Genomic DNA, 20,608 nt, shown 5'->3' with positions numbered 1-20,608 from the left:
TGTTGTTGTTTGTACAATTTCTATGTTGTTTAGTGTCAGTGTGGCATTCCTTTACTTCAGTGTCAGCATCTGAACTGTAATCTACCCAGATGTAGGTATGTATAATATGTAGGCAGCACATGAGTTAGTTTTGCACCTACTGTCCAGGTCTTTTCATATGAAACAAAAGTGTTCCCCCACTTTGGCAAGGCCCACCCGTATTATAGTTCATTTTCAATGTGTACATGTGGTCATTAATACAGCAGACAAATTCAGTGCTGCAGCCATTAATACAGTACGCAAATGTGGTGCTGTATCTTTCAGTACTGTACAGAACACATTGGATGTATTTGTCTGGGTCACAAAGGAAAGTAAGTGGTAGCGTAACAGAGCCTCAACAAAAAACATTTGTTTAATTTTAAAAACAGCAAGTTACTGTTCTGAAACAGTGGCTCTTAAAATGAATCAACAGAAATAAGGGTTAATGACAGTTTAGTCAACAAGGCTATCAGATCACCTTGATGTGGAATGCTGCTGTAGCAGCTATGCAATATGAGTTCATGTGGTTGTGCACAGATATGACACCCAGAGGGTTAAGAGCACAACCACTGCCATACCACCTCCAACTCAACCCTCCCCACCAGCACCATCAGCAGCACTACTGCCACCATCACTGCCAGCACCACAAGTTGTCCACAATGAACCACAGTTTCAATATGCAGAGTGAGAGCTTAACTGTCTCTCAGTAGGTAAATAAAATGTCCAAAGTCTTTTGATAGTTTGCCTGAAGAAGATGGATGTGGCACTCATCAAACTTGTGTATAATGTTAACACCGTCACCAGGCTGGAGACTAAAGATCAGCAGTAAATGCTGGAAAAGTCTATATTCCCACCTCCTATACTGTGTGTAGAAAATACTAGTTATCCTTCTGAATCTGGAAAACTAGTATAATTTCAATAATAGTCATAGTTATCCATGGAGAAAACAGATTTTGAAAAATGCTTCAGATATAAATTTACCAATCATGTTCTCTCCAAGTATTGTCCACATAGAAAAAGTACAAGAACACCTAAGAAAAGATAGGCAGGAAACTTGTGGTGATGGAACAGTTTTGAAGCACAATCTATGAAGTTTGGCGCAGCAGTTGTTACTGAGCTGCTGACTTCCTCCCACACCTCCACAAATTTAATTGTCTGAAATGATATGTATGTCCGACATAACAAATTTCAATTGGTGCTACTGTCTCAGGTGCAATAACTCTATTCAGTGATCTTTAGTTACATGTAAAATGTAAAATTGGACTAAAAATTTACATATATCTATTTCCAATTCCAGGACTACCTGACATTAGCAGCTTATCACCAGATATTACATTAGAATCACTTGGCATGGATTCATTAATGCAAATAGAGATACGTCTCTGCATTGAACAATATTTTGGAAAATCTCTTAGTGCTGAGGAAGCTCGCTCTCTGACTGTTCAGAATCTGCTTGATTTTGAAAGAGCACACACATCAGATCTCAGTGGTAGAGCTAGTTCTGTTACTGAAGCTGAGACACCAGAAAACATGAATCACTTCCAAATGGAAAGGACGGATGAGATACCTTCGAATGCAGCCGAAAAGCAATTTGTTCTTCTGGACTTCAGTGTTTCTCCACTTGTCCCAGAAGAGACATTGGTGGTGCTTGCTGATGAACCCTGTCATCAGACATTGCCCATTTTCTTTGTGCATCCAATAGATGGAACCTGCAGACTTTTAAAAGAAACTGCACACAGCATGAAGAGAACAGTTTATGGACTGCAATTTTCCTATGAGTCACCACGAACAACATTTATGGAGCTTGCTACATTTTATGTCAGAGTGAGTAAGATAGAAATCTAGCACAATCATACATTTCTTATTAGGAGTAAGTGGTGATTTTTTTAAAGGGAAACATTCCACGTAGGAAAAATATATCTAAAAACAAAGATGATGTGACTTACCAAATGAAAGTGCTGGCAGGTCGACAGACACACAAACAAACACAAACATACACACAAAATTCATGCTTTCGCAACAAACTGTTGCCTCATCAGGAAAGAGGGAAGGAGGGGAAAGACGAAAGGATGTGGGTTTTAAGGGAGAGGGTAAGGAGTCATTCCAATCCCGGGAGCGGAAAGACTTCCCTTAGGGGGAAAAAAGGACAGGTATACACTCGCACACACACACATATCCATCCACAAATATACAGACACAAGCAGACATATTTAAAGACAAAGAGTTTGGGCAGAGATGTCAGTCGAGGCAGAAGTGCAGAGGCAAAGATGTTGTTGAATGACAGGTGAGGTATGAGTGGTGGCAACTTGAAATTAGCGGAGATTGAGGCCTGGTGGATAACGGGAAGTCCTGTAACCCGGAAGGTGTACACGATCAAAGGCAGAACCACGTGTGAAAGCACCAACGTGATCTACCAACTGACCTGCCTACACTGTGACGCATTCTATGTGGGAATGACCAGCAACAAACTGTCCATTCACATGAATGGACACAGGCAGACAGTGTTTGTTGGTAATGAGGATCACCCTGTGGCTAAACATGCCTTAGTGCACGGCCAGCACATCTTCGCGCAGTGTTACACCGTCCGTGTTATCTGGATACTTCCCACTAACACCAACCTATCCGAACTCCGGAGATGGAAACTTGCTCTTCAATATATCCTCTCTTCCCGTTATATATATATATATAAAATAGAGGGAAACATTCCACGTAGGAAATATATATCTAAAAACAAAGATGATGTGACTTACCAAATGAAAGTGCTGACAGGTCGACAGACACACAAACAAACACACAAAATTCAAGCTTTTGCAACAAACTGTTGCCTCATCAGGAAAGAGGGAAGGAGAGGGAAAGACGAAAGGAAGTGGGTTTTAAGGGAGAGGGTAAGGAGTCATTCCAATCCCAGGAGCGGAAAGACTTACCTTAGGGGGAAAAAAGGACGGGTATACACTCTACACTCGCACACACACACGTATCCATCCACACATATACAGACACAAGCAGAAAGCTTGAATTTTGTGTGTTTGTTTGTGTGTCTGTCGACCTGCCAGCACTTTCATTTATATATATATATATATATATATATATATATATATATATATATATATATATATATAAAAACAAAGATGAGGTGACTTACCGAACAAAAGCGCTGGCAGGTCGATAGACACACAAACATACACACAAAATTCAAGCTTTCGCAACAAACTGTTGCCTCATCAGGAAAGAGGGAAGGAGAGGGGAAGACGAAAGGAAGTGGGTTTTAAGGGAGAGGGTAAGGAGTCATTCCAATCCCGGGAGCGGAAAGACTTACCTTAGGGGGCAAAAAGGACAGGTATACACTTGCACACACGCACATATCCATCCACACATACAGACACAAGCAGACATATTTTCAAATATGTCTGCTTGTGTCTGTATGTGTGGATGGATATGTGCGTGTGTGCAAGTGTATACCTGTCCTTTTTTCCCCCTAAGGTAAGTCTTTCCGCTCCCGGGATTGGAATGACTCCTTACCCTCTCCCTTAAAACCCACTTCCTTTCGTCTTCCCCTCTCCTTCCCTCTTTCCTGATGAGGCAACAGTTTGTTGCGAAAGCTTGAATTTTGTGTGTATGTTTGTGTGTCTGTCGACCTGCCAGCACTTTCATTTGGTAAGTCACATCATCTTTGTTTTTAGATATATATATATATATATATATATATATATATATATATATATATATATATATATATATAAAATATTAGATTTACATCTAATGCAAATTAGTTCTGTGGCACATAGATCTTCTGTTAAACTTTTCTCTTATTGCTTCAGTTAAAAGTAGAGGTGTGAGATATCAAATGTTTAATGCTATTAATTGTACTACTATATGATTTAAGAAAAATGTAAAAAGTTATAAGTTTAACAAATATATTAAAATAATACTCATTTAATAAAAGTTAGCTAGATTAGATAGAAAAGAGGGAACTGCACAACATCAATAGGAGGACACAAAGATTGGCTGTCTTTGTCCTCACAGTAGTTGGGTCCTCCTTATCCTAAGGTCTGGAGTATGAGTGACTTACTCTTCCATTAAACCTGAATCAACCTATTCCTTTCTCCACCTGAAAAAGAAAGTACTAGCTCCAAAAGTGAGGAAAGTGTCCTACATGCAGAGGCAGGAAATTTGCTTTCAACATATTGTTTATCAGTAATTCGATCTGGCCTTTCACTTTAATTAAATTCATACATCTATTGATAACAAGCTTAGAAAGATGTCATACAAATGGTATAATCATTAAACAACTCTTGCAGTCATAGAGCACTTACACATAGGTAGGATTCAACTGAAGACAAATGCATTTGGATTTAAAGAATAAAGTAGTGCCCTCTTATTTTCTACTTGAAATAAATAATATTTATAAATCAATACAACTTAGTCCCAATATGAATCCTTTTGCAGCAAATGCATGCAGTACAATCAACTGGTCCTTATATACTTCTTGGTTACTCTGCGGGTGGTGCCATCAGTTTTGAAATGGCCAGGCAGATGGAAGCAGTTGGAGAAACAGTGCTTCTAATTATATTAGATTTTTTACCGAATCCATTGGAAACTGGTTTTTCAACATTGTTGACTTTGGAAGTTGGATTACTAACACAAATAGTATCACACTTCCTTTCCAAGCTTGATGAAGAAAAGGTAAGTACACACACCTAGATTTAATATTTACTGAATGTGAACAGCATTCAGTCGTATGAGAACAAATAAAATTATAATACGATTGAATAACAAAGGAAACTAAAGTTATTAAGCATTAATTTATCAACCCTTTATTATTAAAAGAGAATTCAAGAAACGGAGAATAAGAAAAATGTATGGGCCTCTTGAGAGGCAACATTAAAAATTAGTATGGTGAGGAATGGAATTCCAACAAAGACAAACTTATTAACAATAAAACATCAGAGATGAAAATCAATAATGAATGTAGAGATTTTCATAGGTAACCATCTACAGCCGCTAGATAATTTTAAAAACGCATATTTGTGTCATCAGCTGTACAGTTGTATGTTTATTCTCTACTGGTTTTTATAATTGTAATCATCTTCACAAGAGAAATACAGTGTACATCAATGGATCAAAATAAAAATACGTTTTTATCAGATATGATCCAAATAAATGTAGAACATATGTAATTGTTGTAATAGTCTGTCGTATTACAGTTCATATATATATATGCTGTACCTTACCTTGGTACAATTACAGTAGTGCATACTTGGTGACAACTCCACACTTAATTGTAATTGTGCCAAGGCATAGTGTTTCTCTATGGACTGTGTTAAGACTGACTATTGTGACAATTATGTATGTCCTACATTTGGTTGGGTCATATTTTGTGAAAATGTCTTTTCAACCCATTGATGTACACTATCTTTCTCATGTGAATGCACAATTATACAACTAATGGCACAAATATGCTTTTTACAAAATAATGAATATGTTTTACCAGATCTAAATAAAGCTCTTTAGAAGCAATAACTGTGTTTTGTATTTTATTTGTGTATCTTCCTTTTATGGTATTTGCTATTTCAGTTATTATATCATTTCTCTCTTTCTAACACGAGAGCACAGTTCTATATATGAACTATTTAGAATGTTCTCAAGGAGTCATTTGAATGGTTTGTTATCTCACTAGCTGAGTACCCTGGCCTTGCACGGGTATATATAAATTTTATCTTGCACATGCCTCCTCACAACCTGTCCTCTTTTCACCTGCCTCCTCATAGACTCTCCCTCTTGGCCTCATGCCTTCTCCCTCTTCCAGTTGTGTTTGCACAGCCAGTTCTTTTTTCATGTGCAAACTGTTTTCATCTGCATCATCCTCCAAATGCCTCCTACCCCCATACCCCCTTTGTCCATCAACACCTTTCCTTTCTCTCTGTCTATCATTTCCTACCAGCTCTCTGTCTGTCTCCTCCACCCCATTCCCCTATGCCTCTCCTCCTCCACTTTTTCTTTGCCCAACTACTTCTCCCCATACCTCTGCCCATCTCCTCCTCACCCCTCTCTCTTTGTGGATCTCTTCCTCCCCTCTCTCCTCTCTCTCTCTCTCTCTCTCTCTCTCTCTCTCTTTCCATCTCCTGCCTCCTCTCCACATCTCTCTCTGTACATCTCTCCCCTCCTTCCCTCCCACGGCCATCTCCACCTGTCCCCCTCTCCCCACTCATTTTCTCATAGCCCCCTCACTCCTCTGCATATCCACCTCCTCCTCCCCAACTTTCCCTGTTTGTTTCCTTCTGCCCCTCTCTTCCTATGTACCTTCTCCTCCGTGTCTCTCCCCACCCATCTACTTCTGCCTGTGTATCCCTATCCACCTCTTCCTCCCCCTCTCCCTAACCGTCACCTCCTCCTCTCTGTCCCTCCCCTCCTTCACCCTCTCCCTCCTTATCTCTTTGCCTCTCTTGGTCCATCTCTTCCTGCCACCATCCCTCTGACCATCTCCTCTTCCCTTCCCTCATTATCTGTCGCCCCTCTCTTTCTGTCCATCTCCTCCTACTCAGCCTATGGCTCTCCTCTACTTCTCCCTCTCCCTATACACCCCTCTTTTGACCTCTCACTCTCTGTCCATCTCCTCCAGCAGTCTCTACCTTACCGCAGCCAGGGGCTGAAAAAACACAGATTTACACATATCTCATCTTCTACTGGAGCTAGGATGCTGTAGACCACACAGTATTGATACTCATGAAGTTTGCTGTTTGCATGCCAAATTTAGTTGAAATCAATCAATCCCAAGTCACACTTCAATATATACCTGGTTGTGCAGGGCAGCCCATATGGAAGGGGCTGAAAAAACACGGGTTTACACATGTCTCATCTTCTACTGGAGCTAGGATACTGTAAACCCCACTGTACTCATACTTGTGAAATTTGCTGTTTGTGCATCAAATTTAGTTGAAATCAATCAAGGGGCATAGGAGGAGTCCCCAGCTATTCATAAATACATATATGCATCCCCTCAAACCCAGAACCTCCCACAGAAGAACCCCAAAAGTGCCCCACTTGTGACAGGATACTTTCTGGGACTGGATTAGACTCTGAATGTGGCTCTCCAGCAGGGATACGACTTCCTCAAATCCTGCCCTGAAATGAGATCCATCCTTCATGAAATCCTCCCTACTCCACCAAAAGTGTCTTTCTGCCGTCCACCTAACCTTCGTAACCTCTTGGTTCATCCCTATGAAATCCCCAAACCACCTTCCCTACCCTCTGGCTCCTACCCTTGTAACTGCCCCCGGTGTAAGACCTGTCCCATGCACCCTCCCACCACCACCTACTCCAGTCCTGTAACCCGGAAGGTGTACACGATCAAAGGCAGAGCCACGTGTGAAAGCACCCACGTGATTTACCAAGTGACATGTCTACACTGTGAAGCCTTCTATGTGGGAATGACCAGCAACAAACTGTCCATTCACATGAATGGACACAGGCAGACAGTGTTTGTTGGTAATGAGGATCACCCTGTGGCTAAACATACCTTGGTGCACAGCCAGCACATCATGCCACAGTGTTACATCTTCCAGGTTATCTGGATACTTCCCACTGACACCAACCTGTCAGAACTCTGGAGATGGGATCTTAATCTTCAATATATCCTCTCTTCCCGTTACCCACCAGGCCTCAACCTCCGCTAATTTCAAGTTGCCGCCGCTCGTACCACACCTGTCATTCAACAACATCTTTGACTCTGTACTTCCATCTCGACTGACATCTCTGCCCAACCTCTTTGCACTTACATATGTCTGCCCGTGTCTGTATATGTGCGGATGGACATGTGTGTGTGTGCGCACGTGTATACCTATCCTTTTTTCCCCCTAAGGCAAGTCTTTCCGCTCCCAGGATTGGAATGACTCCTTACCCTCTCCCTTAAAACCCATATCCTTTCGTCTTTCCCTCTCCTTCCCTCTTTCCTGATGAGGCAACCTTGGGTTGCGAAAGCTTGAAATTTGTGTGTGTGTTTGTGTGTTTTTTATTGTCTCTATCAACATACCAATGCTTTTGTTTGGTAAGTTACAGCATCTTTGTTTTTAGATATATATGCATACAGCTTTATACATATACTATCCGAATGCCTGTGCGTTTTGTGGGTATTTATCTATTTCCCCATGCCTCCTCAAACACTTTCTGTCTTACACCTCACAACTTCTCTCTCTTCTACCTATGTTTCCACATGCTCTTCCATTTTCATCTGCTGAATACCCCTCTCCGTTTTCCACATACCTCCTACACCTCCAACTTCTCTCTTTCCATCCCTTTCTCGGCCCCTCTCTGCCCATCTCCCTCCTCTCCTGATTCATCTCCCCTTGCCCCCTCTCCCTATGCATAGTCACCTGCCTATCTCTCACTATGTTCTCTCCCATTTCTCCTCAGCCATGCTTATCTATATGTGTAGTCCTTGGAAGGCATGCTGATAATACCCACTCAACATGCCTGCTCCTCTCTGTTGTTTCTTTCTCTGTTCATCCCCTCCTACCTGCCCTCTTTATCCGTCCCATCCTCTCCCTATCCTTATCCATTTCTCCTGCCCCATCTCTCTGCCACTTCACTCCTTCTCCCTCTGCCTATCCATCTGCTTTGGTTCCCTTGTCTCTATCCATACCTTCCTGCTCCATCTCTGGCCATCCTCCATCCATTTATCTCAGCCTTCCCCCAGCTGTGCCCATTTGCATGTGTGACCCTTGCAAAACAGATCATGAAGGTGATAACTGCTACCACAACATGCCTACTGTGCGGTGCAGCCTACACATCAAAGGCCTGAAAAACAATTTTTGCTCATGATGTATAGCCTGTCATGCAGAGCAGTTTGATAAGGTGGGCTGATACTATCCCCACACAACATGCCTATCTTGGAAGGCAACTTATATGGAAAATGCTGGAAAAATATATTTCTGCTCATACATCTGCTCCTTTTGTATCTAGGAGCTTATAAACCACATACTGCTGATAATTGTGAAGTTGACTGTTGTTGTGGAGGGCAGCCTGTATGACAGGGACTGAAAACATGTCCTTGCCTGTATCTCTCCATTCCTCTTGGAGCTAGGAGATTATGAATTTGACAGTGGTGATAATCATGAAGTTTCATATTTGTGTGCCAAGTTTGGTTGATCCAGGCATTTGAGAGGTGATCATGGACATATACACAAGCTGCTTTGTATGTAGAGGGTGGAGAGAAATTCATGCACTCGGGCTTTGCAGTGTGATTCCTCACATACCAGCGACAAAAAAATGTCTCTCGTAAAATTTCGCCCAGCTAGTACATCCGGCAAAAAAAGGACATTAAAGAGTGGCAATCTGGCAACACTGTAACCACATGTATGGTAACTAACTCTGTCAGCTCACATTACTTGCACTGTACAGTTAGTGCAATGGATAGAGTTTTGGATTATCATGCAGGAGGTCGATGGTTCGACCCTGGGCTGAGGCATATGTTTTTTATGTAGTCCACATTATATGGTATCTGGCATCTTAATCATCAACAGTGATTGCAGCAGGTCCTCTATAAAATGTATGCACTTACATACTGCAATCATAGAAATTGAAGATTGGTCAGCTTTGAAAGAAGCCCTTTCCATGCCATGGGCATGAATTTATTCGCACCGCTTCACCTTCTAGATGCAAAACTTGTTTTCTTTGTACCCTTCTCCAGTGGTCTCATAGACTTGCCTCATTGAGGTCCATGGCATTTCTTTAGGGCCTTACGTTACCAGTAGTACTAGCAATGTGCTTTGCAAATAATGTCCAAACTCAGTTACTATTTGTATGTGTTATCACCATGGTCCCACTAATTATGCCTTTCAACACTGAATCTGGTAACCACATGCTGTTCAGTACATATCTCAATGCATTATTATTATTATTATTATTATTATTCTATCAATGGGATTGTGGAAACATCACATCTATTACAGTTAGAGAAACAGTGTAATTCGAAACTGAACATTTCACAATTAGCGGTGTCGGGATGAATCATGCAGAACAATATCTGTCAGAGGGGTAATGCATGTTAGGTACAACAGCGTGCAAGACTGATGACATATTTATACTGTATGCACTGTCTGCCAGACAAGTAGTAGTTGTGAGCTGAGCAGAGTAACGCGCCTGTGATAGACTCCAATCTACATGTGTACATGTATCGAATTTTCTCATTGTAAACATTTAAACCAGTGTGGTAGATGTATGGCATACACAAACAATGAATATGTGGATATTTTTCTGGTCCTTGGTGCATCTGATAACCAGGCTGGTGTTGCAACTCGTGAATGTGCTGCTAGATATCCTCTTCAATGCCATCCAGATAAATATGTGTTTCGTCATCTGGAGCTGCATCTTCAGTAGTCAGGTTCTCTTCTTCCACAATTGCGTGACAGAGGTCTTCCACAGAGGGCTGCACCCCTATCCTTATGCTTTCATGCAAGACCTGCATTCTTCAGATCGCCATCAGTGGATGCAATACTGTGAATGGTTCCAACAACAACAGGAAGCCAACGATGACTTCATCAACACCGTAATATTTTCGGATGAAGCAGCATTCCATCATGAGCATGTCTTCAGTATGCATAGTGCCCACCATTGGTGTGAGGTTAACCCGCACATAAACCATGACCGTGGCTATCGAGTTTGCTTTGGTATCAACGTCTTGGCCAGAATATTAGGTGACACGTGTTTGGGCCCATACATGTTCCCTGATCGGTGAACTGCATGAAGGTATCATGCATTCCTCTCAAAGTAGCTGCCTGATGTGCTGGGAGATCTTTCACTACATGTTTGGCAGAAGTTATGGTTCCAACATGATAGTGCACCTTCACTTTGGAATTAATGTGCGACAGTATTTGGAGAGAACATTTCTAGGGAACTGGCTCAGACATGAAGGTCCAATTGTATGGCCACCCCATTCACCTGACCTAAATCCCCTGTATTTATTCCTGTGGGGACACCTGAAGGAGCATGTGCACTCTACTCCAACGATGGATGTGGAAGAATTGGTAGATTGTATTCATGTTGTTCTTGCTACTGTGGTTGCAGCTTTGCTGTGAAGGGTCCAGAGCTGTATGACCTGGCGGGTTACGCAATGGCTGGATGTGTCTTTGCTAGGGAAGTTGCTTTGAGCATCTATTGTGCTGAGGACAATGTATTCTCTTCTGAAGGTCATGTGGTCATTAATATGGACATCATTATTGTCACTGGTTGCTTATGTGCAATGTCTTAGCACTCATATTACTTGTAGTATAAATGACAAGTAGATGTTGCGTTGTTGTGCTGTGCTATCATCTTTAGCATCTCAAAACTGATAATGTTTTTGTAGTTACTCTGTCCTATGACAGGTCATTTGTTTCAACTGTCTATTTCTTATTTGTCTAACCACATATTTATTATGTTCAGCGTTACAAAATATTGTAAATTTAGGGTAAATGTAACTAAGAAACAGTGTATATTAGAGTAGGAAATGATACAATGAAATAAGCAAATCAAAGAAGTGTGCCCCAACCCAGGATTGAACCCTCAACCTCCTGCATACTACTCCAAAACTGTATCCACTGCACCAAATGCACAGCACAACAAATGTGAGCTGACAGAGGGTGTTACTATATATGTGGTTATAGTGTTGCCAGATTGCCACTCTTGAAGATCCTTTGTCTGCTGGATATACTTGCTGGACAAAATTTTGTGACAGGCATTTTTTTATCACTGGCATGTGAGGAATCGTGCTGTGAATCCTGAGTGCGTGAATTTAGCTTCACTCTGTATACTAGGTTTTCCCATGTGGCTTCTCTTGCAATCACATTTAACGTATACATTGCGCACATACACTGCTGCCCCATCTATGTGTCAACCTCACCCTCCCAGCTCTCTCTCTGTCCATCTTCTCCTGTCCCCCCCCCCCCCCCTCTCTGTCCATATCCTACTCCTACTCTCTCAGTTCATCTCCTCCTTCCTGTCTCCCTGTCGATATCCTCCTCATCCCTCCCCCTCTGTCCATATCAACCACCAAGCAAGGTAGCACAGTGGTTAGCACAGTGTACTCGCATTTGGGAGAATGACAATTCAAACCCACATCGAGCCATCTGGATTTAGGTTTACTGTGATTTCCATAAATCACTACAGGCAAATGTCAGGATGGTTTCTTTGAAAGGGCATGGTTGACTTCCTTCCTCATCCTTTCCTAATCTGATGGGATTGATGACCTTGCAGTTTGGTCCCGTCCCTCAAATCAACCAATCAGCCAACTATCTCATCCATTCCCTCCCTCTGTTTGTCTCTTCCTATCCGTTCTCCGTATCGATCCGCTCCTGGCCTCTCTCGCTGTCCATTCACTCCTCTGTCAGTCTCATCCTTCGCCCTGTCATGCCCATCCACACATGTAGCCCCAGCAAACAGGTCAATAAAGCAGGCTGAGACTACTCCCTCAACACATCCTTCATGCAGTGCAGCCTATATAGATGAGGCTGAAAAACATGTTTTTGCCTGCATCAGTGCTCCTGTTGGAACTAGGAGGCCATTAATGCCACATTACCGAAACTCATGAAATTTGCGTTTTGTCTGTCAAATTTCACCGAAATTAATCCAGGGGTTTGGGAGGAGATGCTAGACATACATACATACAAACATATGTATATACATGCTGCTTTATATGTGGTCCAGTCACAATAATCTGAACGCTGTCTATGTTTGTTGGCTGCAGAGGTGCATACAAGCAAATAGACATGTAACAGTCAAGCAACTGACCACCCGGATGAAGCATTGGGCTACCAACTGTTTCAATTCAATGGCGATTCAATGAATGCTGCTGTGTATAGGCCTCCGCTGCAGTCACCTAGGTCATGCACCCATGCAAACTGGTGTTCATTAGCGATGAAAGCTGGAATTTCCACACCAATATTGCAAATGGACGTTCACTGAGAGGCTTTAACTGGCTTTTTCTGATGAATCGTGTTTTATGCTCCATCAGACAGTTGGCCTTTGGCATCTACGGTATGGAAGCCCTGAAAGCCAACAAGGAGGGAGCATTATGATCTGGGGAATGTTATCATGGCATTCCCTGCAGGGTCTCATCATTCTGGAAGGCACAATGGATCAATGCAAGTGTGCATCTATTCTTGGGCACCATATTCATCCCTACATGTAATTTATTATTAACAATTTAATGTAAATGGATAGATAAAAAAATCTGTTCACCAAGCGGTGGCTGGAGAACACACACATAAAAAAGTTTACCTTTTACAAGTTGTTATGCAAACACTGTGTGGCCTTTTGCATCGGCATGACTACCACTCAGTTAAGAACCATGGGTTCAGTGTGGGGTGGCAGTGGATTGGGTGGACTGCTGTGGCCTGTTGTGGGGTTGTGAACCATTGAGGGCTATGGCGGCCTCTCTGTCGTTTCTAGGTCCCAGTTTAATACACAATACACACACCACCCAGTTATCAGTCAGGATGAATGGGTATAGGCAGAGGCTGTATACTGGCAACACACAATGTCCTGTTGCAGAGTATGCTCTACAATATGACAATCATGACATCAGTGCCTGTTTCACCACATGCGCCATCTGGATTGTTCCCCCCAGACACCAGTTTCTCATAACTCCAAAGGTAGGAACTAGCACTACAACATGTCCTTGTTTCTCACCAACCAATTGGTCTTAATTTATGTTAATTCCTTCTGTCTCAGCAGTTATTTGCTGTAACTACTCCTTTCTTCAGTCCATTTTACTTTTATACATCTGCCATTTCCTGACCTGTCTATTTTTCACCATTTCCCCTCCCAAATCTGTTACAATTTACTAAATGTTTTGCCCTTATTAACTTGTGCACAATGTTTTAGTAGTAATCTCTGTCTTGCATACTAACCTATCTTCCACCATTAACCACTCAGATTTTCAAATCTCATCCAGTGCAGTCCCCAACAGTCACTTTCATTCTCATCCTGTCTAGTAAGTCTCCCCTGACCCAGGATTCCAGGAGAGTTTTCTGAACTGTACCCCCTTTTTCTAAACCACTCCAGTCCTTTTCCTTCAGCCCTCTTCCTTCCCCATCAACTCTTCTGCCAGAGGAAGGAGCCACTGGCTCCGAAAGCTTGTAAAAGTTAAACTTTCTTTGGTTTGTGTTCTCCTGCCACCACTTGGCAAGTAGATCTTTTTATCTATCCATTTACATTATATCCTAAATGTAGTTTGTTTTTCCCAGCATGATGAAATCTATCAGCATGAGAATGCAGTGCGTCACACAGCTTGTAGTGTATGTGCACGATTTTAGCAGCACCAAGATGAGTTTGGCATACTCTCTAGGCCACCATACTTCCCAAATTCAAACCCGTTTGAAAATCTGTGGGACCACCACAATCAGGCTTTTGTGCCACAGATCCTCAACTGAGAAACCTAGCACAGTTGGCCTCAGCACTGGAGTAGCCATGGCTCCACCCCCCCCCCCCCCCTCCCCTGTTTGTACCTTTCAGAACGTCATTCACTCCATTCCTGCATGTGTCACTTCTGTCCATGCCAGGAAGGTGGTTATTACAGTGTATATACTAGTCTTTTCTCCATGGCTTCACCTGCATACATGTATGTCACATATAATGTGCACATTTCTTGGTCCATCGTCACCTATTTTCTCACTCTGCCCATCACCTTCTCAGCTCCATATCTGTCCATCTCTTCCTCCCATTTCTCTCTGTCCATACCCTCCCCTCTTTCTCTCCTTCTTATGCACCTTGTATTGCTGTTCATCTCCTCCTCCCTTTCCTCTCTTTCTTTACATCTCCTCCTGCACCCCTCTCTCCCTATTCATCCCATCCCAATTCCATCCCATCCCATCCCAATTCCCCCATAATTTTTACATAATCTGCCATGAGCCTTCTTAAAAAGTGACACAATGATTCCCTTTTACCAGTCTTCAGGTGTCCTCCTTATTTTTCCATACTTTTCTCATGACTCGATAGTGCCATTGCAATCCAGACTTGCCAGATGCTCTCATCATCTTCACACTTACTTCATCCACTCCTACAATATAGTGAATACCATGTATATTGTGCAGCAACGCTGCATTCTCACATAAAAAGTGCCTTAGTCATCTTTAATATCCATTATTATCAATTATTATATTTATTTAATATGCAAGTCTAACTTATTGACTAACCAATACAATCCACAGTAATGCCTCAGTGCCTCTGAAATATTTTATTCAGTGCTAAATGAATACATCATAAAACTACTTACATTAAGCAAACACGCAAATGTTTTCAATTAAATTCATTTCATTTATTAATCAGTTGATGTGAGGGAGGGGGGATTAAGGCTAAATTCACCTCAAGTAAGTACTTATAACAACAAAAACATTCAAATCCCAATAACCAACTAATGAAATAAACAAAACTCTTGTCTATTCAGGCACAGATTACATGAGTACACTACATCTGCAAAGATTCTGTGAGTACTCTATAGAAGGTTAGAGAATAACCACCAGGGTCTGATTGTAAATATCTCTTCAGTCTTTGGTTCCCATCAATCCATTAAACAATACAGTTCTCACTGTTAGATATCATGTATGTACGTAACATAGGATGCATGATAAAGTATCAAGTCTCCATCCACATATCTATTCAATCTCATATTCTTTCTGCAACAAAGCTTCAAATTTAATATGTACTTGAGTATCTTCACTTGTAGTTCTGCCATGTTGAACTACAGAAATTTTTATTTCAAAATCTTAAGCTGAAAACTCATTATACACTCCTGGAAATTGAAATAAGAACACCGTAAATTCATTGTCCCAGGAAGGGGAAACTTTATTGACACATTCCTGGGGTCAGATACATCACATGATCACACTGACAGAACCACAGGCACATAGACACAGGCAACAGAGCATGCACAATGTCGGCACTAGTACAGTGTATATACACCTTTCGCAGCAATGCAGGCTGCTATTCTCCCATGGAGACGATCGTAGAGATGCTGGATGTAGTCCTGTGGAACGGCTTGCCATGCCATTTCCACCTGGCGCCTCAGTTGGACCAGCGTTCGTGCTGGACGTGCAGACCGCGTGAGACGACGCTTCATCCAGTCCCAAACATGCTCAATGGGGGACAGATCCGGAGATCTTGCTGGCCAGGGTAGTTGACGTACACCTTCTAGAGCACGTTGGGTGGCACGGGATACATGCGGACATGCATTGTCCTGTTGGAACAGCAAGTTCCCTTGCCGGTCTAGGAATGGTAGAACGATGGGTTCGATGACGGTTTGGATGTACCGTGCACTATTCAGTGTCCCCTCGACGATCACCAGTGGTGTACGGCCAGTGTAGGAGATCGCTCCCCACACCATGATGCCGGGTGTTGGCCCTGTGTGCCTCGGTCATATGCAGTCCTGATTGTGGCGCTCACCTGCACGGCACCAAACACGCATACGACCATCATTGGCACCAAGGCAGAAGCGACTCTCATCGCTGAAGACGACACGTCTCCATTCGTCCCTCCATTCACGCCTGTCGCGACACCACTGGAGGCGGGCTGCACGATGTTGGGGTGTGAGCGGAAGACGGCCTAACGGTGTGCGGGACCATAGCCCAGCTTCATGGAGACGGTTGCGAATGGTCCTCGCCGATACCTCAGGAGCAACAGTATCCCTAATTTGCTGGGAAGTGGCGGTGCGGTCCCCTACGGCACTGCGTAGGATCCTACGGTCTTGGCGTGCATCCGTGCGTCGCTGCGGTCCGGTCCCAGGTCGATGGGCACGTGTACCTTCCGCCGACCACTGGCGACAACATCGACGGACTGTGGAGACCTCACGCCCCACGTGTTGAGCAATTCGGCGGTACGTCCACCCGGCCTCCCGCATGCCCACTATACGCCCTCGCTCAAAGTCCGTCAACTGCACATACGGTTCACGTCCACGCTGTCGCGGCATGCTACCAGTGTTAAAGACTGCGATGGAGCTCCGTATGCCACGGCAAACTGGCTGACACTGACGGCGGCGGTGCACAAATGCTGCGCAGCTAGCGCCATTCGACGGCCAACACCGCGGTTCCTGGTGTGTCCGCTGTGCCGTGCGTGTGATCATTGCTTGTACAGCCCTCTCGCAGTGTCCGGAGCAAGTATGGTGGGTCTGACACACCGGTGTCAATGTGTTCTTTTTTCCATTTCCAGGAGTGTAGCTTAAAGCTTCATTTAAATACTCATTTTCACTTGTACTTATATTACCAGAAAGTTCAAAGTCAGTACACATACAAATATCTTCATTAGTAAGCCTACCGTATTTACTCGAATCTAAGCCGCACTTTTTTTTCCGGTTTTTGTAATCCAAAAAACCACCTGCGGCCTAGAATCGAGTGCAAAGTAAGCGGAAGTTCTGAAAAATGTTGGTAGGTGCCGCCACAACTAACTTATGCCGTCAAATATATGTAGCGCTACAAAGGCATGCTTTGCAGGCACAAAGATAAATACTGGCGCCAAAAACCTCTGCGTCAGTAAATAAATTTAAAAAAAAAAGGTGGAAGACGAGCTTTTTTCTCAGCCCCGAGTTTCGACCACTGCATTTTCATACATTATCCAACGAAGTAAATACAAATTCTGTATTGTTCCTCTTCGAATGTAGCAGCATTTCAATGTACTACGAAAATCCGACTGGCAAGACTGTTTGTCAATATGGCCAACTTTACGTTCTGATTTTTTTCCTACCTGTGAGAAGAGATGGCTGCTAATAGGAACTTGATGAATTGTGAATCACATGCAGCATTCTCTTCACCATAAGAATAATATGAATATAAACATTTTGCCATGTATTCTTTCGTGTTTGCTGCTATCTCATTTAAATCCTGTCTGCCTAATAAACTACGAAACTACAGTGAGACAACAGCAAACGCGGAAGAATATGCATATGGTGTCATGTTTATACTCGTATTATTCTTATGCCTAATAGTGATACAGTTAGAAATGAAGCACGGCAATTGACTAGATTTTTAAATCTAAGATGACTCTAATTTCTGTGCAGAATGTAATGTACAGAGGCATCTGCAAAGATTTTCAAATGGAGAAAAATTTTCGCTAAACTCTCGTTCAGAACATCATCTATCATACGCAGTCTGTTATTTGGTTCTTGTTGATCATTATCGAAGAAAGCAGCAGTGTAAGTAACAACAAATAGCAGTCTCTTGCCATTGTTTTGCTAATGAGACGATTCCTATCTCTTTTTTTTTTTTTTTTAATTGTAAGGGGAGGTAGCGTGCACAAAAGCAAGCCATGCCGCGAGCGGCGACAGGCCGTAAACACTCATTATCAGAATGCGACAAACAATTAATGACACAGTACAGTAATGTAAACACCTATAACAAAGAGAATGGCACTTATAAGAGCAAAGAAAAATAATCAATCAATTCAAACCAGATGAAGCACGTGAAAAAGGAAGGGTACCCTTATATATACGGACGGAGTGCCTGACACATAGCAATGGCTACCTGGTAAAGCTTAACTGCTAAGCTTAAGACTCGAAGCAAACTACTGTAGCTGTGTCGTCATTCATTCGACCTAAATTGTGTCTCATATTACAATGGACCAACTTTGTTTCAATTTGGAGATGCAGCCTAAAACTTTTCTTCCCCCTTGAATTTCGAGTCTCAAATTTCATGTGCGGCTTAGATTCGGGAAATTATTTTTCCTTGATTTCGAGTCTCATTTTTCAGACGCGGCTTAGATTTGAGTGCGGCTTAGATTCGAGTAAATACAGTATTTTGTATATGTTTGATGAAATCCATAATCATTTCTTCCTTTTCATATTCTCTACAGCACAAGTATTTCTCATTCTGGGGTTTACAATTTCATAAACTTTAGTAAGTTCACCAGGATACAGAAATTCTCTTTTAAACACTATGTAAAACTAACTCAATGCCTTAAACCTATACTGGTAACTGTACTGTAATTTTTTTTTTTTTTTTTAATTTAATTTTAGTCATGTCCGCCCAATCTTTGGGTACCACTACCTTAAAGTGCTTCAAAAAGGCAACAGGTTGTACCATCTGATGTCAACTTTAGAAATTCCTTCTGCTGTATCACAATATGGTTCAAAGAATTGGTGAGAGTGCTTATGAATTAAAGTTCCTCATGTACGTCTGATTCATCTACTTCTTTAAGTAGTCCTCCAAACTACTTAAAACATTCTTCTCACTATTTGCTTTAATAAATTTGCTATAGTCATGTCCATATTTTAGTTTTACTGTTTGATGAGTCTACTTGTGTAGATACTTCTTCTAGGGCTGTCCTTCTGTATTAATATTATTTTTTAACTCTGCCTTACACGTTTTAATACTATTTCTCCATTTTTCCTCTTGAGTTTTAAGATTTTTAACAGTATTTGACAGTTCCTCTAATGTTCTGAATTTCTCTACATCTTCAGCTATTTTCCATGTTGCCTCTAGTAATTGGCACCCAATGTCAGCAGTCTCTACTCTTATGGATCTTGATGTCCTGTGATTTTTTTTTTGAGACCAACACAAAGACTCAAAAGACTCAATTGTGTGTGTCTACACCACTTCATGAACAAACTACAAGAAAACATTTCCCACTTGGGACTGGTTCAGCTCACCTAATGAGTCACACTACTAACTGCAAATTGTGTAGCCTTTGCTGTATTCAGCTGACCAGCTACCATTCTGCAAAGTGAAGGTGTGCTGCTATTGTGTTGGTCAGCTGCCACAGAGTTGCTCTTGAAGATCACTGCTGCTCCATAGCCTCAGAATCAGCATACCAAAACCTTCCATTTCATCAATATAAGGTTTCTTGACTAGAATCTTTACAGTTATTTCAACATCTGAATATTTCTTGTTCCTGGCCAGGATGATATGGTCAACTAATTTCATTTATGTCTTCTGATGTGATAAGTCACTTATTAGGTTTGTACCAAATTGCCAATAACCTCTTAAGCATAAGAGTTATATTGGATGATAGTATAGCATGTGTTCACCTACATCTTCTATGTTGTTTACGTCAGTTCCTCTAGGCAATGTCATATATTTCTCTGTTCTGCCTTGAAAATTCCTTCTTGTATCTCAAAAGCTCTCTTATTTCTATGCCTCTTTTCTGCATCCTTCACCTTGGATGCAAACAGAAATGAAATAAAAGAGGATTCTTGAGGTAAACTGCTCCAAACAACTTCATTTACAAGCTGTCCACTGATGCTATTTGTAATAAATGTTAACTTCTTTAATCTTGATGGTCACATTTTCGGGCTTGATGCAATGAACCTGCTATGCAATGCTGCTGCTTCTGTCCATGTTACTTCATTTCCATTTGCAGAGGGTCGAGGGTAAGAGAGCACACAACTACTCCAACGCACTGTGAAATAACATATCCACTTTTAACAAACTTTTATATATTATGCTTCCTTCATAAAATAAGTACAGTTGCATGTTCACAGATTGCTGTGCTATTACTCTCATGTAGTTAGGCTTATAACAGAAGCTCTCATTTAAACATGTTATGACAGAATAGTGAATAGATTACAGACTATATCTTCTTCCATTTCTGGATGTGACCATTCTTGTGAATGCAACTTTTCTCCTTGAGTTCA

General features: G+C 41.9%; 1 protein-coding gene across 1 annotated transcript in view; it reads left to right on the top strand.

Annotated features, from left to right (window-relative positions):
• LOC126474653 (fatty acid synthase-like) overlaps positions 1-20,608 on the top strand; it is a 332,546-nt gene that overhangs the window by 295,959 nt on the left and 15,979 nt on the right. The window contains exons 25-26 of the mRNA XM_050102131.1: positions 1,316-1,842; positions 4,465-4,701. Coding sequence (XP_049958088.1) covers positions 1,316-1,842; positions 4,465-4,701 — 764 coding nt within the window. The remainder of the gene's footprint in view (positions 1-1,315; positions 1,843-4,464; positions 4,702-20,608) is intronic.

This window comes from Schistocerca serialis, chromosome 4 (assembly GCF_023864345.2).
Source record: "Schistocerca serialis cubense isolate TAMUIC-IGC-003099 chromosome 4, iqSchSeri2.2, whole genome shotgun sequence".
NCBI lineage: Eukaryota > Metazoa > Arthropoda > Insecta > Orthoptera > Acrididae > Schistocerca > Schistocerca serialis.
Note: the sequence above shows the minus strand (reverse complement) of the source record. Positions and strands in the feature narration are given on the sequence as shown.